We start from the raw sequence: 26121 nt of genomic DNA on the forward strand, positions 1-26121 counted from the left end.
CATCAACTGGTTGAGTAATCCTACCAGTGTATGATAAATATTCCATATTATGTTGTGTTAGACTGATATAAATGATGAGGCATCAACTGTTTGAGTAATCATACCAGTGTATGATAAATATTCCATATTATGTTGTGTTAGACTGATATAAATGATGAAGCATCAACTGTTTGAGTAATCATACCACTGTATGATAAATATTCCATATTATGTTGTGTTAGACTGATATAAATGATGAAGCATCAACTGTTTGAGTAATAATACCAGTGTATGATAAATATTTCATGCTATGTTGTGTTAGACTGATACAAATGATGAAGCATCAACTGTTTGAGTAATCATACCAGTGTATGATAAATATTTCATGCTATGTTGTGTTAGACTGATACAAATGATGAGGCATCAACTGTTTGAGTAATCATACCACTGTATGATAAATATTCCATATTATGTTGTGTTAGACTGATATAAATGATGAAGCTTCAACTGTTTGAGTAATCATACCAGTGTATGATAAATATTCCATATTATGTTGTGTTAGACTGATATAAATGATGAAGCATCAACTGTTTAGGTAATTATACCAGTGTATGATAAATATTTCATGTTATGTTGTGTTAGACTGATATAAATGATGAAGCTTCAACTGTTTGAGTAATCATACCAGTGTATGATGAATATTTCATGCTATGTTGTGTTAGACTGATACAAATGATGAAGCTTCAACTGTTTGAGTAATCATACCAGTGTATGATAAATATTTCATGTTATGTTGTGTTAGACTGATACAAATGATGAAGCTTCAACTGTTTGAGTAATCATACCAGTGTATGATAAATATTTCATGTTATGTTGTGTTAGACTGATACAAATGATGAAGCTTCAACTGTTTGAGTAATCATACCAGTGTATGATAAATATTTCATGTTATGTTGTGTTAGACTGATACAAATGATGAAGCTTCAACTGTTTGAGTAATCATACCAGTGTATGATAAATATTTCATATTATGTTGTGTTAGACTGATACAAATGATGAAGCTTCAACTGTTTGAGTAATCATACCAGTGTATGATAAATATTTCATGTTATGTTGTGTTAGACTGATATAAATGATGATGCTTCTACTGTTGGAGAAATCATACCAGTGTATGATAAATATTCCATATTACGTTGTGTTAGACTGATATAAATGATGAAGCTTCAACTGTTTGAGTAATCATACCGGTGTATGATAAATATTCCATATTATGTTGTGTTAGACTTATATAAATGATGAAGCTTCAACTGTTTGAGTAATCATACCAGTGTATGATAAATATTCCATATTATGTTGTGTTAGACTGATATAAATGATGAAGCTTCAACTGTTTGAGTAATCATACCAGTGTATGATAAATGTTCCATATCATGTTGTGTTAGACTGATATAAATGATGAAGCATCAACTGTTTGAGTAATCATACCAGTGTATGATAAATATTTCATGTTATGTTGTGTTAGACTGATACAAATGATGAAGCTTCAACTGTTTGAGTAATCATACCAGTGTATGATAAATATTCCATGTCATGTTGTGTTAGACTGATACAAATGATGAAGCATCAACTGTTTGAGTAATCATACCAGTGTATGATAAATATTTCATGTTATGTTGTGTTAGACTGATACAAATGATGAAGCTTCAACTGTTTGAGTAATCATACCAGTGTATGATAAATATTTCATGTTATGTTGTGTTAGACTGATATAAATGATGAAGCATCAACTGTTTGAGTAATCATACCAGTGTATGATAAATATTTCATGTTATGTGGTGTTAGACTGATACAAATGATGAAGCATCAACTGTTTGAGTAATCATACCAGTGTATGATAAATATTTCATGTTATGTTGTGTTAGACTGATACAAATGATGAAGCTTCAACTGTTTGAGTAATCATAGTGCATGATAAATATTCCATGTTATGTTGTGTTAGACTGATACAAATGATGAAGCATCAACTGTTTGAGTAATCATACCAGTGTATGATAAATATTTCATGTTATGTTGTGTTGGACTGATACAAATGATGAAGCTTCAACTGTTTGAGTAATCATAGTGTATGATAAATATTCCATGTCATGTTGTGTTAGACTGATACAAATGATGAAGCATCAACTGTTTGAGTAATCATACCAGTGTATGATAAATATTTCATGTTATGTTGTGTTAGACTGATACAAATGATGAAGCTTCAACTGTTTGAGTAATCATAGTGTATGATAAATATTCCATGTCATGTTGTGTTAGACTGATACAAATGATGAAGCATCAACTGTTTGAGTAATCATACCAGTGTATGATAAATATTTCATGTTATGTTGTGTTAGACTGATATAAATGATGAAGCATCAACTGTTTGAGTAATCATACCAGTGTATGATAAATATTTCCATATAATGTTTTGTAAGATACCAATGAATGATCAATAATTTCATGTTTTGTTACATTAAATGTAAATGATGATGATGATGATCTTTTTGTGTAATGATATTTTGATGCGTGTAAAGTTTGTAGACTTGCCACCACAGCGGGGAAATGAATTGGTTTTGCCTTGGGCTGTTTGAAATATAGAGTATATGATCCACGTAATGTCATTCCCTATTACAAGTGTAAACAATGATTTTATGCTGTTTGAATTATCATATATGTGATAAATTCTTATGCTGTTTGAGTTATGATATTGATAAGCTAGGAAGTCTTTGTGGAGACCTGTTCACAATAAAGCTTTTGTGCCTTGATACAGATCCTGGTTATCATAAGTGACAGGTGCTGCAGAAAAGGCACCATTATTATAGTCCATTGGTAAATGTTATGTCCACTTTGTTTGGGGCTCTAGAGGGAGAATTACTGGTCAGATTTCTTTGAAGTTTGGTTTTTATTGGTTTTCACCTCAAAACCAAACAGATTTGTTCTGTATGCATTTGTGCACACTGATGTCCGCCCTGTACGGTTTATTTCCAGACCAATCTGGATGAAATATTAAGGTTATTATTTTTTGTGTTCATCTGACATAAATTTATGAATGGACTAGTATAGGAATTGCGTAAAAAATCAATGAAATTTCAATTCCCCTGTATTAAAACGATAACTTTGCTGTTGTTTGTGTAACTGTATTAGATAAATGTTCCCAAGTAGGCCTATTGTTTTACATGACCCATAAACAATAATGCCTGTGCTAAACATGCTAAATGAAATATCATATGAAATAATATTCTATGTTGCACTTATGCACATGGGAATGTTACCCTCTTTGTCTCATCAGACATGATCTGAACAGGGATCGAACTCAGAACCTCAGAGGTGATAGGCACTGGTGATAAATTTGAACAACAGTCTTATACTGCTGTGCCAATCTGTCAGCCGATATATGCCCACAAACAGAAATAGAAATACAATCCATATAAGCCTATGTATTAAATGGATGACCCTCTAAGCAACTGAACACTGACTTTCAATATTTTTTTATTACGCGGAACATTTTCAATATTGTCATGGTTTATATTAAGAAACTCTGTCAAACTTTGAAAAATAAATTGTAATGTGATTAATATAGAAAAGTGTTTTTATTTCCTATGTTATTGTTATGAAATGTGATGTAATCAATGCATATGCCCCAATCACAAGCTTTGCAGGCAGAAGGGATGTCATCTGAAAACCTGAGCCCACTGTCAGATTGAATGTTGGTATATTCTCAACAGGGATAACATCACCGAGGTCGACCAGTGGCTGATTCGGGTCATGGTCAGGACATGATCCAATCTTTCTTACCTGGGGAGAGATCATTGACGTTTATAACCCAAGTCACAAGTTTGTAAGCAGACGGAAAGTCATCTGCCGAGCCCTGGGTTTGTTGTCTGCTGTGATCAGACAAATCATGGTCCATTCTTACCTGGGAACAGGTCATTGAGGTTGACCGGTGGTTTATTTGTATCAATGGTCACTTTGTAGTTGGCATTCTTGATCGGAGCACACGCCTTGATCACAAGTTTTGCAGGCAGACGGAAGGTTGTCTGTGAAACTCTTGGCGCACCTGAAAGTGAAATAACATCATTTAAAAATGAAAAGTTTAAGATGTAAACAGTTTTGTTGATGATGTCAACACTTGATTTGAGGAAGCCAGAGCCAGAGACAATTGGAACATTGGTTTATTTTTCATATGACCGGTAACAAATTTGGTTTATAGAACCAAACAATGCCATGTCACATCAGTTTAACATCATAAAAAGAACAAGAACAGACTGTAAGGCATCATCATCAAATTGAGCACCTGGCTGCATGTGAATTTGGTAGCCCGAGCCCTGACTTCATTGGCAACCTGACTGACAGCAAGAAGACGATGTCAACTTCTCACTGACTTCTTTTACTACAACTGATTGAGAAAATTTTCCCTGATGTTTAAGGTGGATGTATAAACTTTCTCAACCGAATTTCGCGAAGCGCTGAATGGCCTTATGGAATTTCGAGCTCTTGAAATCTTTACCAGCCATGTTCTGATAAGTAGCAGTTGCCTTGGCAACCAGATCACTTGGCAGATAGTTGTCTTTGATGTAGAAAGTCGCTGAGATTTCACATGGGGTGTTTGGACCTGCAAACGGATGGACGAACTCAGTCAATAAGAATATGCATTGAAATAAATGTCTGAGGAAGTCGATCAGATATCCAAAGAACTGACTGAAATTGTTATCAAAACCATTTCACTAAAACAGACTGACTTTTCGACTAACCCACTTTACGACGGACACTATGATTCATGGGGTAACGTCATTGCTATGAATGTTTGGGCCTGATTACCACCCAAAAATACTGACAAATCAGTTCAGTGCAAGAAAACATAGCTAATCCATTCACCTTTTTTCCAGCTTGCAATTGGCAACTTTCCTAATAATTTCACACTGATCAATATTTTATGGAGATTATTTCACCGAAATGAATGACTTACTTATTGTGTTGAATGTAAATGAGCTCTCATTGACTGTTAGTGGTGGGGGGACATGGATGCTGACGACAACATTGGAGACGTGCGCCTTGGCTTTTATCATTACCTGAAGAGATGACGGAGACAATGATAATGGTGAGTAAATGTTAGATTTTCTATCATATCAAGTCTGCATTCAAATGGACAAGAAGGGGAATGGATGTATTGAAATGGACTATAAAATCGCAGATGACCATAATGGGTAAACAGGGCTCCCAAAAAACGAACAGTCACATTATTTTCAACAACCCTTGGAGTCCAAGCACTTGTACCAGAGTCGATGAAGGTTCTTTCTTTAGGAAAAATGAGACCTAAGATTATGATTTGGTGCAGAAGTTATAGCTCCAGAGCCAATCTGTAAGGCGAAGTCAGGAGAAAGATACAATTTTTCAGTCAGTTCAAAACACTCCAAACGTTGCTTCACAAAAGTGACTCTGGAGCTTAATTTTCTGGACTGAGTGCTGTACCGGCCGTATCCCAACTACTCCCCTCAAACTGGTCTAAAGGGATAGAAAAGTTGGCTTTTCTTCGTTCACTCTCAAATGATTGACGTTTTCCATGCTAAGCATTACAGCATCCCAGAGTTGTTTCTGGGACGTCAACAAAAATGTGCATATCTTACCGTGACTGTGAGGGATGGAATCACATCTTCGTCTTGAATGATGTCACCCTGAGCTCTCTGAAACAGACGTTGCAAGATTATAGAAGAAGAAGGGTGAATACGTAGGTTAACTGTTTTCAGTTAGGCACACAACACTGAGGAAATGCAATGTCATCCCCCCTCCCCCTCCAAGGCTCTGACATCAGAGCTCAAACGTGAGCAAGAGTTGGAACGGTTTCGGGTAAATGGTCTGAAAAAGTGATTAAGAGGAGCATGAACGCGAACCATATACTATCTATTAAGACAGACAATCATTACAATGGGTGACTATAAGTTGGTGTCGAAACCGGTATGGATTTCATCATTGTTGGTACTAAAATTCTCTTCCTTGTCATTTCGTGTCTGAAATTGAAATGATTAATTTTGTGAAGAGCTTGAACTGTGTCGTGAGTTATTATCTTGCAAATCAATGAAAACATGGAACAGGAACTCATTGTTAGATTTGAGGCATGCAAAGATCACAGAATCCCTATAACAATGAAATCATTACTTACAGTTTCAGCAAAATCACTTCAGCACCACTTTTACTTTGCCCCCAAAATGTTGTCACAAATCAAAAATCAAGCTTTGGATTTGACCCCCAGCCTACACTATTCACCAAGCTAAAAGTTTCCGAAACAAAATTTGTCAAAATATGTTGCGATACCTTCTGACATAATTTAGTTAAAATGCCCTCAATTGGACCACAAGGTTTTCTTTTGTTCACATCATGATGATTGATTTCATCAGCAAAATTTTTTAGTTTTTTGTCGTCCTAAAACTACCAGAAATTTTGATGTAGTTTGATAAAAGTGTCAGCCTCACATCTATGATAAACCCAATGGGTTCAAATTTACCTAGTTGAGAGAAATCAGCCCACGATAGTTCAAGTTAATTCTTCTCACTTATAAAGTATACCATCATTTGGCACCCAATTACCTCAACGATCTCCTCGAACATTACACACCCCCTCGCTCCCTTCGCTCTGGATCTATGGACCTTCTAAAGGAAAACAAATACAGACTAAAAAACTTTCGGAGGACGATCCTTTTCCATTCTTGCGCCACAGGTGTGGAACTCACTACCGTCCACCCTGAGAGCTGCACAGGACGTCAATACTTTCCGCAGAGACTTAAAAACATATTTGTTTGTGCAAGCTTATGAGCGCCTGTGAACATTGTTCCAGTGATACGGGCGCTATATAAGTGACAATTTCATTCAATTTCATTCAAAGTAATAAGTTCATTGTTTGGAAATGATGTGAAGATATGGCGTGACCGGAACAAAATTGGTCGAGGAACTGTAACGGGATGAAAACAGGTGAAAACAACAACACCGCCAGCGGAGTGACGCTCCGTGATTAATCCGGACTTACACGCGTCTCATACGTTGACCAGAGATAATAGAGAGGGTTGTCCTGGTACTCAATAGGGGGCTCTCCATTGACCATCAGCGGCCGGTGCTGATAGAGGGACGACTGCAATGCTTCCTAACATGATAAATGATGAGAGGTTTATGGGTAGGTGGCGCTTGAGCAATCATGACGGACAGATATGAGGGTGAAGGGCAGGAAACGGGGAGGACGGTAAAGAGATCACTCAGAGATCACCTAACTCCAGATCTGAAAGACTTCACAAAAAAGACCACCCTTAAGCCACAAATTCTTCCAAGCAGTCAAAGAGAAATTATAGGCAAGGAGAAGGAGGCCCGGGGTTGAGTTTCAAGAATATACTGAAACCAAGGAAGGGACTGAATATGGCATCTTTCTTCTCAACATGCATTGTACTTTTTCAGCTGGGTGGCCAAGATTGCCTTTTCAGTAGCCGTCACCATAGGCTGTCCAGAGGCAATACTTGAAAATATAAAAACAAAAGCTCCGACCTTTATTTCGGGCATTGGACTGTCAGATCAACAACAATTACCCACTTGAGGGCATTTCTGGCAATTTCCTACTTGAAAAAATAATATCAGGATGGTTTAAATTTCATGAAATAAAAGGTCTCGAGAATGTATACCCACCGATATTTCATCCAGATGCCTCGGAATGTCCGCCGATATTTGTATCTCATCCTCAGACTTGACAGAGGGAACAAAACCTGCAAAGGTGATGAAAAAATTAAACTATGAGTCAACTTTTGAGATGAGGAATTGAATAGTCTGTGTTCCACAAGGCTGTTGTGCCTATAACAGGAGGTAATGTTGGTGACTTTTTGGCCCAGGATTTAGCACCAATAGATTAATTTCTAATGGAAACCAGATGATTTCTTTTTGCACAAAGATACATTTTTACTACATGAAACGTGGCATTAAGTCGTAATGCAGAGATTTACCCAAGCGACCTTCATTTGACATTAGAAAAAAAAAATTTCACAAAAATAAAATGCCAAAATAATTTGGTGTTTGCACAATTCAACGTGGAAAAGTAATCTCACATGACAAGGCAGATACAAATGAGAAGACTTGGACTCGAACATAAAAACTGAAGGTCCTGAAACCAAAACTCATAAAGTCTGACAAAAGAACTTCGCCAAAATTTCAAGATTTATAAGAATCTTTAGTTTTTGACAAGAAGCTGGGATGATTCGACCAGCAGTAATAAACCTGGAGGTGACTGACAGACATGAGTAATGAGTCATTGAAAAATACGCCAAGTGCAGAAAATAAATCACAAAGGAGATCTTAAAATCTTGACACATAAGTACACATGCACATTATAAAAATGTAATTCAAAGTCTTTTCTGGTAAAATAGATTTTTAAAAAATCAACTTGTACCAATTCTTACCATCTGAGTGAATTTGTGGTATATCTATTGGACCTTAAAGGGACAATAACACGACCTTATTTGCTGGTGCATGTAGTTATGGAGCTATGAGCCAAGTGATGCCCTGCAACACACTCTCCCCATCAGAAACAAACCCGACATTGTTTGAGTGACCAGACCAGAGTGACCTGCACTTTGCCTGGCCCACAACACAATACACAAAGCCAGCAAACACTGAAAATCATTCCTGAAATACTTTCTTGATTTTCTAAAACTAATAAAGCAGTGAGCGTAAAAAGACACTCATCACATGAAATTTACGCACAGTGAAATGGGTTTTTCAAATGTGCAAGGGATGAATTGAAACGTTTACATGTATGACATCAATTTTTACAACAACTGGATATTTTTAATTCCTTACCAAAATTCATTTCTAGACAGGAAGGAAAAGTATATGAATGTATAGGCCCTGGTACAGAATGGTTTGAAGTTAAATACTGTGGAAAGGAATACGAAAAACAGGTTAACTGCAGCTTCCTCGAGTCTAAATTCTAAAAGGCCTTAGTCACAGTATATCATTGTTTCTAATACAAAATACATTACGCCTCGTTTTGATCGGAGCGGTCTTGGTATCGTAACCAATGACCGCCTGGGTAGGTATAAAATTCTTAATTTTAGCAGACGAATTATTTTCACCAAGAAGCAACGACTCAGCCCCACAAAACAATGTCAAGAACACGAGATTTTGAAGTATTCCCCGGTATATTGGGATTTGTGAAGTAGGGAGGATACCCGAGGACTCTTTCGAGGTCGTCAGTCAGGATTCAGAAGAGGTCAAAGACGAGGAAATGGTAGAAATCGAGCTAGCAGACTGGGAATTCCCTTGCTGCGTGACGTCATCTTCACAAGCAACAATATGGCGGAGTTCCGGACACCAGGCTGGATCATTCTTTGACGAAAACGGAACATATATACCTTTCAAATCGTATTTAATTTGTTTAATTTTGAAACCTTTTAGAATAGAAATTAATACCTCGCTGTCGGTCATTGGTTGTATAATCAAGACCGCTCGGGTAGACCTCAAATTACGTCCAAAACCCTCGGCGAAGCGCCTCGGGTTTTGGACTGCATTTTCGGTCTACCCGAGCGGTCTTGATTATACAACCAATGACCGCCAGCTCGGTATTAATTCCTTAAACCAAGACAATGCTCCATGGAGGTCATGTACTTCTACTCCAAGTAGACAACATGAGGGACTACAGTCTATTTCACATTGAATGCGCAATTCCACCAGGTGGGCATGATTTGAGGACGAGTCAGGCAGAACTGCGGCCTGATGACCCACAAAGGGACAAGGTGCACAGGTTAGTGGTAATTCATTCCAAGCAACTGACTGAAGTGTGGTGATCCCATCATAAGATGCACTTAGGTTAAACCTACAGCCAAGGTATATAAGGTTGCTGCATTATGCTCATCCAACCTTGATCAAATCATGAAAGCATTACTGACCTAATGACTGGACTGATAAAGCCATCACCCAGACCGCAGGATTAAAGCATTTAGCGTAGGATCCCCCCCATCCTAAGAAGGGCGGTAAACTTACTGCTCTTATTCTGCGCCTCCTTGATAGCCCGTGAAAGATCCTTCATCTCAGTGTCCTGATTGGCATAGTCAATCTCGCGAGATTCGGAGGCGGGTGCGACAAAGATGGACGGATCTGTACCGAGGTAGGAGCAGTCCAAATGGCCCCTGTCATCCAGTGTTGTGATCACACCTCGCAGACCCCTGAGATAGATAGCGAACTTTAATGAGATACTGAAGAAATATCAAAATGCTCCAAGACGGATGGTATTACCGCAATTGTGTAGCCCATTTCAACGTGAGCGAAAGACGTTACCTGAAGGTTCCAGTTTTTATTTGCACAGGAATATAGTTGAGTTGTGCGGCCCATTTCAATGTGACGTCCTCGTAGATCATCAATGTCTTGGTGTGAGTTGCAACCATGTAGCGTACGACAGTCTCATCACCTGAAACAGAACTTTCCATTTTTCATCTTCTCCAGTTTAAGCATGGCTTAATTCACAGCTCCTTCAAATCTTTTGGTGACCTTTGGCAAGCCATTTTACTTTGGTTTCCATTTCCTCTGATGGAGACCTAAAACTGAGATTCCTTACACCTCGTAGCAATGCCAGGGGAAACAGAATCGAATCTAAGTTGAAGGCAGCAACAAAAACAGATTGAGCTGGACCTTTCCTTCATGAGTGGAATGCCACAAACCCACACAAAACATATTCAAAGGAGACTTACCACTTGTATAAAATGGACAAAAACTACTTGGAGTGAACTCAAACTTCTTCATAAAGAACAGTTTGCCATTCTCAATGAGACAGAATAAGTTCCTTTCCCCGAGGACATAAACCCTGCTGGAGACGACAGCGATATCGAGGGCTTGTTCACCGGCATTGAACGTCCAGTCAGCCTGTGGGGAAAGAAATACAAATAGAATAGGTCACTTGGCACGAGAATATGGCATCTTCTATTGTCAATTTCACAAAAGACCAAACCACTTGGTCAACAACGCCAAGTGCTGCCAAACGGGAAATGCATAAGATGAAGAAGACTTCAACTTACTGCAACTTTTTTGCCCGATTTGATATTTTGTGATTCTTCCTTAGATCTGTTGTCAGTGGCCACAGCCAGTACCTGGTACCTGAAGAAGGAACAAAAAGTTGCTAACCAAGATTAATCAATGTAAAAAAATTCTGCAGAAGTTAAAGCTGTATGAAGTACAAATCTAAGGTGACAACCATATACATCTTCTGTTAAAGACTTTGCTGTGATGGATCGCTTCCATACTAAGAGACTTCTCTTCTGCTTCCATGCACAGCAGTGATGTCATGCAATGCATTGGCCGATTGGGTTGTGCATTTGCCTGAATTGCATGATGACATCATGCGTCTGAACAACGTGCCCATTATAACATCAAACTGCAGCACAGCGGAGTGGAAATCATCAATGCTTTGGATTTATACGGTAACTAAAGGCCAGAAAACTGTCAAGTCCATATTATTGTAAACTCGTCAGCAGTAAAAGCCTTCAAGACCCATGGAAAGTGGTGCCTCTCATAATGTCAAGCTCACTCTATATGCATCCCTGCAAATGATTACTTACTTGTAGCTTTCTACATGTCTAGTAGATGACACCGTCACAAAGCTATCCGTCTTGGCGATATATTTCAGTGGACCGGGTAGGAGGGACCCGGGCAGGAACCGGCTGAATGAAAAACCCTCCTGCTCAAATATGGACAAGGTACAGTCCATGGACTGGACACAGATGAAGTCTTTGCCTGGAGTGTGGATAAGAAGATTAAATAGGGTATTACCTATAAAAGCTAAAACAGACAACAGTTGGTATGGCATTGAGATCCTAACAAGATAGGCCCTCAACCTACAATCTCAAAAATCTTTGATGCCAAGAAACCAGTGCAAATGTTACGGGTCGGTAGCAAGGGAGCCCCTCCTTTTCCATCAGGCTTTGGGGGTTCATCTGTACAATAGGTCTACTTACTTTTGACCCCTCCGAACGGACCGTAACAGAAACAGAATGCCGTCCGTTGTAGATTGTGTTCGTAGTTGATGTTCAGCTGATACTGATTACCGTGGTCAACAGCACCAGTCAAACCTGAAGAGAAGCACAAATTAAAGGACTGAAATACATTCTTAGATCACAAAAATGACCAAAATTTCAAGACCAGTTTGATCCAAAACTGGTTCCTAAGGCAGACTTAAAAGTTTTTCACTTTTTTTTTCTTCATAGAGGCATTCCATCAGTGCACATTACCTCTTCTATTTATATTCAATGCGGGGCAGATGAATCACTCCAGTTTATTACACAATGCAGTTTATGCCAAGTGACGCCTGTCTTGACCAAGAATGTTGTCTTGACTTGTTTTAGTTTATTCACTTACTCGATATTCCATAGACGACCAGTTTTCTTGGATGAAGAATAGCCAAGTGAAGATTATCTGACCCACTGAAATATGAAAGGAAAATATCTCGGCTGGATTGTCAATCGTATTCTTTGATAAGGTTACTAAATCTGCTGGCCTTTTTTCACTCAATGAAGGATTTTAAGCGAGTGGGAAGAATTATTTAGCTCTGATTTCCCCAGGCTCTGATAAAAAAGGACAGGATGAGACCAGATCTTCTCTGTTTTTGGAGAATTGTTGAAAAACTTGCAATCCTGGTCAACTTACGACACAAATTTCCCTGCTTCTATCTGGAGGATGGGCTGAGACAGTTGTGTTTCAAACAGGACATCTTGCGGACGGTAACCGGACCAATCTCCACTCTCTGTCTTGGACGGAGAGGGACTGTATATTCTGAGTATACCATGGTAACTACCAAGAACTATCTTATCTGCAAATTGATGAACAGAAAATGAACAAGAAATGATAGAAGTCACTGCACAAAATATAACACACAGCAAGTTTAGCCTCTCTTGGTGAACATCTCTAAAGAGGACTTTCTAACAAAAGAATGATTTCTTTCCAACCAAAATGTGATTTTGCTCGAAGAATTTTCTCTTTTCCTAAATTAGTAAACCATTAGCTTGTTCCAGGGGTGTCCTTGATAGATATCTCATACAGGTATCATGTCTCATCAATGGATCCCTCATCACGGTGCTAGCAGTCATGAGTCAATCATGTCTGTGATGAGCACCAATATCTACATGTAGCACTAATTTAGTTAGCAGACAAATCCAGTTTAATCCCCCTTACTTACCTAACCCATTAGAATTATTGTCAACATTGGCGACGCACAGGCAGCCTTGATCAAACTCTTCATCTTCTCCTGCTGTGGTTGACCACCAATCTCTTGTTTTGAATAAGGACATTTTAGACTGAAAGAAACAACATGAAAAATTGAAAAGCTATAAACTGGATAGTAAACACATTATGATATTGATAAAAATTGATTATACATATCAAGCAGCTCCCACTGCCAGAAACAATATCAATAATCCTAGAATGGATACTATTCATGAATTAAGCAACACTTATTGTTGATTTTGACATTATACATATCATCGCCATTTCCTCAATCAAGAGAAGACGTTATTCCCAACAAAACTTCGGCAGTAATTCAGTATTCATAATTCACACGATGTTATTGTTGACAACGATCAATACCGGTTGTAGCTCTTCTGATCCTATGTACATTGTACTAGCACACTGAACACTGCACGACTGCTCAGTTAAGTAAAGTGTGCTTTGGTGTAGGCCCCTGGCCCCAACTTCGAATTTCGAGCAAGGTCAAATATACCAACTAAAGTAGCTACACAAGACAGTCAAAATACACTGACAGTGACACTGACTGACAGTGAGTGACATTACAAATTACTAACTCACTGTTAACCACAGGCCTTAAATGGGTTGAAAACCCCTTAAATATACCTTTTGATTTGCTGGACGGATGTGACAGGTACTGTGCCATCTATGTTACATATTGGGTGCATCAAATATGTTATTGTTTGTTTCTAAGATAGTGAAATTATCATGATATTTAGTGGATGAAAATTTCAGAAATATGTCAAGTTTGCTATGCGATAGTGCTGCCGCTTTTCAACAAGACGAAAAACTACAATTTATTTTCGGAACGACTTTAGAATTCCCGATCGGAAGTATAGGTCTAAGGCGCGAATGAATACCGAATAATGAATAAGTAACCCTAACCCTAACCCTAAGGTCTCACTAGCCAGTGGTGATCAGGTCAACATTGGTCCCCCTTAAAAAAAAAGTTCTTCAATCTCAGGCGATTACCATGGATACAGATGAGCCTATCATATCGCTATTGCTGCATGTTCAAATGTCGGTGTCCTGGGTATTTTGTGAAGAGGTAGCTCTGACGATTATTTGAGGAAAATATCAGCTTCTTCTGTGCACGTCCGCAGTGACCAGGCCTCGCATGCTATGTATAGCTCAATCGGATGTTGACATGAACTGGTTCCTGTCAGAGTGCACATGTTCTCAAGGTGAGACTTCGCGGTCAAAATGCTCAAAGAAAAGCCGCAACGACACCCTATTTTGGTATCAAAATTTAAAATTGTTATTATTTTGCTTTCTCAAGGTGATAAGTAGAAGTTTAAAAAAATATTATTTCACCATCCATGTTAATCGTCAAGTTATAAGGCGGCAAGGTGAAATTTTCCAAATTCTCATCGATGTACAGGGTGTCTCATGTATTGTGCTGCCCCCATGTTCTCATGACTGAATTACTTGATAACAATGAAAGCTGGCCAGATGTATTCTAGAAGCGACAAGCTATTCAGAAATGTATAGGTTTATGTGTGAGAGTGATATACTGCAAGGTCGACAGCCACTTGAACAGGGGTATGCATGAAATGACGTCGCGCCATTTGTGGAGCCAGGTAGGCCCGGCCATTGCACTGGCTAGTGAGACCTAACCCTTTAAACCGATTCACAACTTATATAGTGCGGAGGAACATCCGATCGGTAATTCTAAAGTTTAGCCTTATTTTCATTAAAAATGTAATGGCTTAAAAAATGCAAAAGAAAATATATTCATAGATTTCGATTGAGATAGAATTTAGACTGGAATTTGTGAATTGAATCAAATAAACAGTTTCATGCAGTAAAAGCCTATCTCGAACTAGCGAGACCGAGTTTACACGTCAAGTTCGGCCATTGCTGACAATTTCTGTTTTTGTGGCCGGTTCACCGTATTTCATACCATCTGCTTGGCGATACAAGTAACAATCAAAATGGAAATTTCGTGGATCGCTTCGTCTCATTCTTATTTCTATATGGTCCTGTTTATGGTGAGATTCTTGCTTGCAGTCAACCTTTATTTTATCGCCAAATGGCATATTAGCAAAATATGTGTACATTTCGTAGTGCATTCTTTACACGCATGTCAGTTTGGTGCATACCATACATAGGCTAGGCTACACGCAATTGCATGGCAACATGCACACGGTGCCAAGTGCAGTGACTTGGTGGTTATGAGTCGAAAGACACGTTCATGAAGACACCCATAAAAACCATTTCAATTCAGTTCTTGCATGCATTTCCAGAGATAATTTCCGTCATTTGAGTGACTTAGTATCATTTACATACCGGTAACCTACGTCCACGGTCATGCACTCGTCTCCTTGTCCTAGGATGGTCCATCCATGTCACCGACATCGTAATCATCAGCAACTCAATGACTGCCATGGCCCACCTACAAAATGGCTGGGGGAGGGCAGAGACATTATTATCATGTCATTCATTGATTAATGAACATAACGAGCGGGAGCTACAACAAAATTCTACTTGGACTTGAATGGACAAATTCCACTTATCTCCTGATTTATGAGGCAGTGACGACGACGTGGTTTTACTAAAGCAACCAAACCATTCAGGAATGTAACTTTTCTTTTTAAGGTGACCTTCCTATCAGCACCAAAGTTGACCAGCAGTGGAGCTACACAACTCACTACAGCCAATTTACAGGAAATATTGAGTAAGCCTGCCCCTGTTGGTCTTCTTCTTAATTGCCAATTGTGTTATTTGAGCAAAAAAAAGGAAAGAGGGTTGAAGCTTCTGTGCAATTGGGACATCACAAACTCATTTTGGAAACTGGGCAAATTTGTCGTTGGAAAGATGTGTCTGCTGCAGACATCATGCCTTGCGATCAGTTTTGATGTAACAGAAAGATTGCAATGTTTGCTGAAGCAGACGGTATGTGATGTTAATAATCAGAGTTTACCAGGTGTTGCAGTTCCGTGTATTATCAAATTGATGGAATATCATTTGCATTGATTTATTATTAAAACTGGATTTTTATTACCGCTGGCATCTGGTGCAACGCGTTGCTCCATGACCATGAAAAATCAATCTGTTGATTGCTCTCTGTTGAAAAATTATTTCTTTCATGATCAGATTTGCTTGGCTAAACACGTTTCCCAGCTGTTTTACTTCTGACATTTTGTCTGATGAGAACTTTCTCTATTTCTTTTAGCAAATTATGAGCTGGTGTTTGTAAATTTTTATGCTGACTGGTGCCGATTTAGTCAGATGTTACAACCTGTCTATGATGAGGCAGCAGGAAAAATTAATGAAGAATTTAAGGTAAGTTTTAGAAAAAGAAAACATTGAGTCACTCTCTCTGAATGTTCAAAGAAAAGCCCTTATAATATAATAATTGAGGAAAACCTTTTTTGGAGTTTGAGGTAAAGTGGCACAATTTGCATAGTCACACACTCCCAAGACTCGAAAGGTAATGCTTTGGCAATTTGATATAGACAGTCGATGGGTGATATGAATAAAGACTAGCAAATGCTTTTACTCCGGTTTTGTACAGGAAGGCCTAGTGTAAATGTACATGGAGATTTAGATAAAAGCATTTGCTAGTCTTTATTCATATCACCCCATGGGTTGGCCAATTCATGCTTCACATCAGAACTTCGTATGAAAAAAGTGGCGGGGAGATCTTTGATGCTGTTCAGCTGTGAAGTGACAAACGGCTCCAATTTGACTTTCAATCATCTCAGTGAGCCTGAACTCCCCATTTGAAATGAACTTGTGTGCCGAAACAAGGGAGATGGGAAAGTCCATTTCTTAATCAAGGGTGTTCCGGTACTTGGTATAGCCAATGTGTGAACATATTTTGATCATTTTCAGGATCCTGGGACTGTGGTGTTTGCCAAAGTTGACTGTGATAACCAACGTAAGTATAGAACATTTGGTTAAGAAAACCAAACAAGAATTGCAAACATCTAGGCTGCTTAATCCCCTCTGCATGGTGCTGTGATCAGTTGTAGCTTTGCCAGCCAACATGTTGTACATGAAACCACGTCTACCGTGGTATTGACTCAATCAGTAAGTATTCCTAGAAAAGCTACAAATGGGGAACCGAGGCAGATTTGCATCACACTGCCTTGCCTTGAGGACCAGTGTTGTAAATGTTTGACCAGTCGATTGCAAAGGTAACGAAAAGAAGTTAGCAAATGGATGATTTCAGAAACTGGTGTGGTTATTCTCGTAACCATCCGTGCCTTTGATCGTGTGCCACTTACCATGTACCAAAAATAGGGGGTTGAACAGATCGGGTCCCTGTTCAGAGCAAATTCACCATGAGTTTAATCTCATGATCAAAATGTCAGTGAGTCTTGTGTTGTTTTTCTCATTCTTCAACAAAATCTCTAAATGTTTGATTATTCGGACTCCTTCTTCCAGCTACGATATCCCAGCAGTACAAAGTCAGCAAATACCCGACGCTGAAACTTATCCGCCACGGCCAGGCGCTCAAGCGCGAATACAGGGGTCAAAGGTCATCGGAGGCTCTGCAGCAGTTCATCCGGGAGCAGCTGAAGGATCCTATCAAATACCACGACAGTCTGGACCAACTTGATAACATTGATGTAAGTTTGGGTTAGTCAAACGGGGGGGGGGGGGTCCCATCTCCATATCTCGGTCAACTTGATGATATTGATGTCTGTGTAAGTTCGTGTTTGAATCAATGAATATTGCACATTACTGGAGGTGAAGATGGAAGGTGAGAATGACATCATGCTCCAGTTGTCATTGTATTTTTGGAAATGCAGGATGCATGAAAATGTTTTCTGTTTGTAGAATGTAGATTAGAAGTTGTGCAATGTGGAAAAAAGTGTGCTCACATGTGTTGACATCGAAGCATAACCACTGATGTCAAACCCTAGGACGTGGTAAAAGTTACGAGAAAAAAAATTAAAATTTATTAAATCGGAAGTGAAAGTGGCATAGCTTGTCATGGCGGTGACATTTCAAAATAGAACATTTCATAAAAATCATCAACACTTGTCTTAAATCACAGAAAGGCAAAAATTTTGAAGAATTGAGGGTGAGTAGTAGTCATAGACAAGTGAATTATTATTACTGTTTGACACAAGGTGGCAGCAGCTCTGTGTGCAACTCTTGTGCAATTTTAAAATAAGTTTCATGTTTGTTTGTTACCCATATTGTAACAGTACTTATCTCAGTTGAAGGAACGGACAATTGTCATGCTGTTCATTCATGTGATGTTTTAAACTGTCAGGGTTGAGTTGAGAAGCCATCTCTCTGCACCCTGGCCTAGTGGCCCGCGTTATTCCGCATGCAAGCACCCTGAATTGTCTTGATGGATAGGTTGGTTCCATTGCATAGAAACTAGCTGTGGCAGTCAATTTATCAAGGTGGTCTTTCTGTAAGAGTGGTCTTTTTATACTGGGGGTATTTTTGTTATGGTCGTCATTTTGGAATGGTGGTCTTTGTGCAGTGGTGGCCTGTACAGAACCAGGCCTTTCGGTGTAGGAAATTTGGCATGTCCCTGAAAAAATGTCCCCAAAATAGGGGAAAAAAAAAAATTTTTTTTTTTTTTTTTTTAAGGGGTAATTTGACCCCCTGAAGCGTTTTTTGACACCTTAAATGACCAAATCTCATCCTAAATGGCCTAATTTGATACTTTTCATCCTGAAATTATGAGTTTTCAGGTGCATGTGACAATGTCAGTCAATAAGGACGTCGATGTTCAGGCAAATTGGCACGACGAAATGTCCCCAAATTGAGCTAAAAGCAAAAAAAACATGTCCCCAAAATAGGCTAAAAAAATACAGGGTGTAGAGGTCTCCATGTAATTGAAAGGCCTGAAATCATCATCATCTTGTTCTTGCTTCTTATATGAGGCCTACTTTCAGTATTTGGATATTTTCCATATTGTCGAGGATTTTAATCTGCGTAACACAAGGTAACTCATTTACCCTCTGTGTGGTATCCTGAGCCTGCCTGGAATACACCCTCAGGTACAGAGAATCTTGGTTTAAAGTCGCATTCGAAGGATTGTGAAGAGCACTTTGCTTTCTCAAAACCACACCAGTTTATCTTGAGAAAAAGTCGAGGTTCTTATTGAATGAATCAAGGCAGTGTTGCATGGTAGATCAGTGGCGTTATCTATTCGCAGTGCCCAGCATTGATGCAATAGGATTGACATGTGTTATAGACATCAGGATGTTCATGTGGCCATGTTGTAATCAATAATCAGACAAGCCGTGGCTACAGGTGGTACTGATTTTGATGAGATTTGCAGATTTTAGTGCTCACTTCAAATTCATCAGTGTTCAGCTGTAAAGGGTTGCACAACAGTCTAAACCGTCTCGTGAACCTGTCTTATCATTTACACCTGACAGAATATTAAAGCGCCACTGCATGGAGTTTTACTGGTAGTTGTTCATTGAAATAAAGTGGTGCATGCCATCACTAACATCAAGCATGAATGTTATTGTCTAACATGTATTAATTTTTCTTTTCTTGCAAGATTGCATTATTGTTTTGTTTTATCACTAATTGCTTATAGTTCATTTCTAATTGATAATTCTTCATGCATGTAGTTTTGCTTGAGGTTTTGTTGCATTTCATTTTCAACCAATTACCTTTATGTTTCGCTTTGATATGAAGATTTTATGTTTGAGATTATTTAATATTGAGAGAAGATGATGATAGCGAAGGCCCTACGTGTACACCATTGCTCATTATATCACCTGTCCGTGGCAGCTGACGTATCTCTGGCCGGGTCTGACGATATTTTGAAGCGGTCATTCTACAGCACCCTCATCATCATTCGCCAAACAATCAACAATTTATTATTATGATCCAAAGAAAATTGATGGAAGTATACTTTCGAGAAGTCCACGGTTTCGAAGATTTATCATCATGAGTGATGTTCGTAACTGGTCAGCAGGATTTCCTCAGGGATTGTTGTCAGTTTGTTGTCGGTCCCTTGACAGGGTAACGAGATTCGCATTGGTTGACTGCTACATTATGTACAGCCAATCTCGGTTTTAAGCCTATTTCTAAGGAATGAAAAAAGGCAAGAATGTTATTACATTCTCAGGACCCTGTTCTGTTCATCCTGGAATACCTGGATATCCAGGGATAGATAATCTCATGCTTGGTCCTCCTTGAACCCAGGCACCGTAGTTAGGTGAAAGACCAGGAGTGTCCCACACATGGTATGATGATATTAAATTCTAATTCCGTTATGTTTTGTTTGTTCAGAACAAGAAGCGGAATATTATTGGATATTTTGCCAGCCAAGACAGCGAGAATTATAAGACGTACAAAAAGGTGGCAAGTGTTCTTCGTGATGACTGTGAATTTCATTCTGCTATCGGGTAAGTGTGCAGAGAGCTTTCATTGCAGATCCACGGGGGTTGATGACACATAATGTCAGAGGAATCCCTATTTTGGGGAGGGGTGTGCTTGTTAGATTTTTAAATCTAATCTGAAATGCCTTAGGAGGTAAAATATTTCGAACTGTGGCAGAAAATATCTTGTGTCACAACGAAAAAAGCGTGCATCACGATTAGAAGAGCCCAAATTTTAAAGTTTGTAACCAGTTGACAATTGGTTTACAGGACAACATTATTCTACCCAGCATAACAAGACATTGGGTGATAATGATATGAATAAAGGCTAGCAAATGCTTTTACTTCAATTTTGTACAGAAAGGCCAAGTGTAAATGTACATGGAGTTTTAGATAAAAGTATTTACTACTCTTTATTCATATCACCCATTGTCACTTTACCTTCGATATTGTAGATTTCTTTCATTCCCATCTATTCATGAATCTCTTTTCAGGCCAGTGTCAGAAAAGGAAAGAACCAACGGAGACGCAGTGCTCTACCGTCCACCTAATGTAGGTACATTGTATAAAAGTTTCTCAACCAGTTCAGAAAACATCAATCTAACTACTGTAATACTGTGAAGTGCGTTGCTAAAGTCAGGGAAAATGCTCATTTTCGTGTGGCGGTAGATTCAATCGGTGTTTGCTACCAAACGTTACTTTTTGAGAGTTGAAAGTTTGCAGTTGCAGTTATGAAATCTTACTTTTCGTCTCATTTGATAAAGGAGTAGTAAAGCTTTAAATTCTAAAAGAGTTTGTTAGTTTCTTGGCTTCATCTGTGTGTTGGATCCATTTTCAGTCGGAGAGGAATGACCAGGCGTACAGCGGGCCCCTGACGACTTATGACTCGATGCACAAGTGGGCGCTGGAAAGTTGTGTTCCATTAGTTAGAGAGATTACTTTTGAAAATGCTGAGGTAAGGAATTAACTACTCAACAACTGTGATGGACCTGTGTTTTTGTCCACGCGATAGAAAATACGCTACGATAGCCCAAAATGCTGCTCTTGTTTACACAGTGCATTTGAATGCATTATGCAATGCATGGTGTTGCGTCATTGCCCAAATCAAGCTGCAGAAAGTTGTATTGTAGAACACAACAACACCTCGGAATGTCCTGTATCTAGCATCCGACCTCATTATGGGGAGGGCAGGATCTAGACATTTGGTTGCAGTTTTGAATGAGTTCACAGTGACATCATTTATTGATTTTGTCTTTTGTTTTCTTCAGGAATTAACAGAAGAAGGCCTGCCATTCTTAATTTTGTTCTACAATCCACTCGCCGATCAGGAAACTTTAAAAAAATTCACAGATTCTGTGGCTCACCAGCTACAAACAGAAAAAGGTAAGTGGCTTTCAGAATCAGAGTGGGTCAAGGCCTTTCCCCTCGGCGTTTTTTTTATAAATGTTGGGTTCAGAACTACATGCATGTGCCAAATAGTCTCGGACATGGTTAAAGCTCCATGTCTCCCACTCTCTCACATGGGGAAGTGATCTGACCACGATCATAGTTATTCTGCTGTGAGACGTATCGTAAGCTCTCATTCCCTTTTCAGGTAACATTAACTGTTTGACAGCAGATGGAACAAAATTCACACATCCTCTTTATCATCTGGGAAAATCAGTGAACGATTTACCACTGCTGGCAATTGACAGTTTCAGGCACATGTACATATTTAAACATGACGTTAGGAAAGATATGAGGTAAGTTTGAAAATATTCTTTGGCTTTCAGCGTTGTGTATTAAAGGGAACTGGAACCGCCGAGCGATTTATTCAACTTTTTGACTTTCACCGCCCGAGAAAGTCAAACTTCCAACTTCCAATTCGAGTTCAGATTTGTAGCTCCGCCCCCAGTGCCCGAGCATGCGCAGTTCAATTTGTTATTATTGAGAATCATGTGAGAATCACGTGAGTCATGCGATCTTTCATTCATGAGTTTTCGTAGCAAATTCCATAGTAGTGACGTCACTCAATGATTGACAGCTAGGCGCCATGTTTCATTCATGCCTCGTTCTGATCACCCGATACGCGGGAAATGAAAACGAGGTCATACGAACTGGCTTGGCGGTTTCAGTTCCCTTTAAGAGGATGAATATTCTGTTCTCGAGGTTCAGAAATGTAAATTCTTGATTTGCCAAACCCATAGCATTTCTGTCGAACTAATGGATCAAATTTTTTATTGCAGTACACCAACTTTATTATTGGACTTTATCAAGGATTTACACTCAGGAAAATTACATCGCGAATTTCACCATGGGCCTGATACTGAAAAGGCTACAGAGCCCCCAAAGGTATGTTCCCAAGATTTCCAACTCCTTCCTATTGCAATCTGTGAACCAAGATTGTTTTGCTCCCTGAACTTTCAGTTGGTCACGTCAGAAGATAGTCAAGCATTTGATGACAGAAAGCATGATTCTGAATCTGATTATGAAAGTTTTGGGCAGGTGAAACAACCGCTATTCGCAGTGAATTATCAATTTCTTTTCCAAACCCCTCAAACTCAGCAATGAAGATAACATATGATTTTGTCTGCTTGAATATTTTGCATCAATGGAAGCAGTCTCAGTTGCCCAACCAAGACTTCTCGGTTTGATATTAACTCTTACTTTCAATTTCAGCTTGCAGATGGCTCTGAGCACATTCCAAAGGACACAGACGATGAGGGTAAAAAAGGTGGAGACGACGCAACCACGCCTCCAGAATCTACATTTAAAAAGTTAGGGCCCTCCAGAAATAGATACACTCTTCTCCGAGATGAACTCTGAGTACTTTTGCACTTGTTAAACTTAAAGATAATTTTGTATGTTAAAATAATTGATCATGAGGCCTTTTGGTTTTGTTCATTGGGTTACAGAAAGCATGTAATACAAGGGCCATAAGAAGGAGTGCGTGTTTTTAAAAAAGTAGACATTTGTTCAATTTTGTTCTCAATAACTCTTCTCATTGTCACTCAGTTAACATATATACTTGGCCAAGCTGGCAGTGGCGATGCCTGCACATCTAGATTGTTTTCGACCGACCAGAAAGGTGTGGGGGGGGGGGGGATGGAAGGCTGGTTCATTCTTTGATATTTTCTTTCATTCATTAAAGCAGAAGAAAAAAAAGTTTTTGAGAAATCCTGAAATGTTGTCTGTAGCCCAATTAATGATAGAAGGTGGCCATACTTCGGAGCAATGGTGCACTTGGGAAGGTTTATTTTCTAAGAAAAATATTTTTTTCATTTGGAGCAAACATATTTTGAATGATCTTAGGTGTGTGTACTGATGTTTAAAACAAACCTGATGTGCTATGTGATGAATAGCGACATGCATAACCCCACAAGATGTAGTCATACTTTGGAATTTTTGTGGACGAAATGTTACCTTAGTTAGCTGAGTGTTTCTTAGCTTTGAATTTCCTTCAATGGTCTCCCAATCTTTGGTTTTCTCACCAGGCCTATTTCTGTGCATCATCATGTCTCCATTTAAAAAAATGCTGATGATTGTGGTTTTTGACCCTTCGTGAGCTGATGGAATAAATTTTTCGTGGTTTTCTCAAAGAAGCAATAACATTTTCTTCAAGATGAACTCATCTGAATTTAGTGATTTCATCAGAATTCTTTCTAGAAAAAAATCCATCGTCCACGAAGGGTTAAATGTATGCTGATTAGACTAGATTTGTTGTTATTTGTTAGAATCCAGGCATAGACAATGTAAATACAAAACCTGTATTATTTAAGATAAGATTATTTGCATAAAATTCTAGGATAACGGGAGAACTTCTGACGAAATATTTTCCATTGAGAAATTAGTTCTCTCATCCATTAAGACTAACAAAGCATGTGCTTTTGTGTAGTTACCCTGGACAAAAGGATCTTTCCTGTCTTATTGTAACTTATTTCTTTATATATTCCTCAGTTCCAGGCTTCTGGAACCTGAGTGACATCTTTTGAAATTGGCTCTGTGAAAAATATTTTATCAAGAGTTTTCAAAGTGTGTATAATCAGTTTGTCCCTGATAGCTTACGGTTATTTGCATTTCCTGTATCTCCTTGGATGATTTTACCCAAAACAGAAACTTAATGCACATTCCTTAACGATGTGTGACCTATAAAAACCTCAGCTTATTTTATGGAGCTGACTGAGCAGTCGTTTGGGAATTATAGTTGGTTCATTGGTTTTGATATTTTTGTTAAGTGCGTGGGTGATAGGGAAAATTTTCATGGACATATTTTGAGAGCATATTTTATGTCAACAAAAAATGGTTAAGGTATTTGTATGGAACCGATTGGCTACCATATCTGATGAATCAGGATGTTATCAAAACTGAGTCAAACCCTTTTGGACTATCGGGACATCTATTGCCAAGGCACAAGAATTGTTAAAAAAACAACTGAAGATTTTGAAAAGCCTATTGGCATGATTGATCAGTCATTTGGAAGGTTCTCAATCGAGATGTTCTGGAGTTCTGTTTGTGTTTGGGTTTTTTAACGGGTTTTGGGTAAGTTATGCGTCTTCTCAGCTCTTTTCATCATTGACCCAGTCCTTGGATGGTTTTAAATATTGAGAACATTTCTTTGGTGTATGTTTTAATGTGCAATCCTTAGCTCTGCTACAAGTGTATAGATATATTTTTCTATCTGATGCTTCTTCAGTTCGTTAGGACTAGTTCAGTGTTTATGAAAAATGTCTGAGTTTATGTGACTTGGAACTGTCAAAATGTGTTCTCTGTTCGAGTTCATGTCCTGAAATTCAGGAGGTCAGAACCATTATTCACAGTCTGTGGTGAAAGATCATCCATGGATTTAGTTTTTCAATGTTTTTCTCTTAGTAAAATCTCACCACTAGAGAATGTAAGTTCTTTACTTGAGTGTTAAGTAAGCTGAGTGCATGTATGTAAATAACATTTCTCAATCAGACAACAGTTTGAGTAGGAACAGGGTCAGATCCTGAAATTGAAGACACTTTTGAGATAAAGTTGGGCTCTGCCAAATTCATGGTCAGTTTCAAAGATCAGTTTAGAAGGGGTCTCTGCTCCTCTCCTGATTTACCGCTGGAAGAAGGTCTTTGCTTTTGCTATACTATCTGTGCTGATTTCTGAAAGGTTGCTTGTCCATGTGAGTGTTGGTTTGCGTAAGTTTCATCCAAAACATAGAAGAGAGAACCTATGTCGGAGATAAATACGTTCAGGACAGTTGCCTAGCACAAGGGTATTCCACTAGCAGCAGACCACAGTGCATTCACTTGGACAAGCACCCTATGTGTCCAGTTTACATGTTGCAAGTGCCTAGAAGCTGTGGTACTGTGCATTTTGTCGAAAATATTATGTGTAAAGATTTTTTGGGTTAAACGAGGGATATTGGGCATGTAAATAAATACATAATACACTTATTAGATTATGGATGATTTTGTGTTGTTTTGTTGATTGGTATCTGAGAACAGATGATATTCTGTGGCATACACTGAGGAATTTAGTCACCATCATCGAGACCTTCCTTAAAAACTTGTTGATCAAAATAT

The 26121-nt window shown here is 38.7% G+C and overlaps 2 protein-coding genes across 2 annotated transcripts in view; one reads left to right on the plus strand and one right to left on the minus strand.

Moving 5' to 3' along the window:
* LOC135499466 (protein PTHB1-like) overlaps positions 1-14030 on the minus strand; it is a 29293-nt gene extending 15263 nt beyond the window's left edge. The window contains exons 1-15 of the mRNA XM_064790214.1: positions 13878-14030; positions 13207-13324; positions 12678-12840; positions 12390-12454; positions 11990-12103; positions 11594-11768; positions 11054-11132; positions 10730-10901; positions 10320-10449; positions 10026-10207; positions 7680-7756; positions 5643-5699; positions 4985-5087; positions 4526-4630; positions 3935-4075 (exon numbers count right to left, since the gene is read on the minus strand). Coding sequence (XP_064646284.1) covers positions 3935-4075; positions 4526-4630; positions 4985-5087; positions 5643-5699; positions 7680-7756; positions 10026-10207; positions 10320-10449; positions 10730-10901; positions 11054-11132; positions 11594-11768; positions 11990-12103; positions 12390-12454; positions 12678-12840; positions 13207-13318 — 1675 coding nt within the window. The 5' untranslated portion in view covers positions 13319-13324; positions 13878-14030. The remainder of the gene's footprint in view (positions 1-3934; positions 4076-4525; positions 4631-4984; positions 5088-5642; positions 5700-7679; positions 7757-10025; positions 10208-10319; positions 10450-10729; positions 10902-11053; positions 11133-11593; positions 11769-11989; positions 12104-12389; positions 12455-12677; positions 12841-13206; positions 13325-13877) is intronic.
* A 1079-nt stretch (positions 14031-15109) lies between these two features.
* LOC135499566 (endoplasmic reticulum resident protein 44-like) lies at positions 15110-26004 on the plus strand. Its single transcript, XM_064790422.1, has 12 exons — positions 15110-15262; positions 15870-15948; positions 16447-16556; positions 17109-17154; positions 17664-17848; positions 20496-20611; positions 21079-21136; positions 21423-21539; positions 21853-21967; positions 22179-22326; positions 22810-22915; positions 23243-26004. The coding sequence occupies exons 1-12, from the start codon at positions 15206-15208 to the stop codon at positions 23387-23389; spliced, it is 1284 nt and encodes a 427-aa protein (XP_064646492.1). The 5' UTR covers positions 15110-15205; the 3' UTR covers positions 23390-26004.
* Positions 26005-26121: the final 117 nt, after the last annotated feature.

The sequence above is a fragment of the Lineus longissimus genome, chromosome 15 (genome assembly GCF_910592395.1).
Source record: "Lineus longissimus chromosome 15, tnLinLong1.2, whole genome shotgun sequence".
NCBI classification, from domain to species: domain Eukaryota; kingdom Metazoa; phylum Nemertea; class Pilidiophora; order Heteronemertea; family Lineidae; genus Lineus; species Lineus longissimus.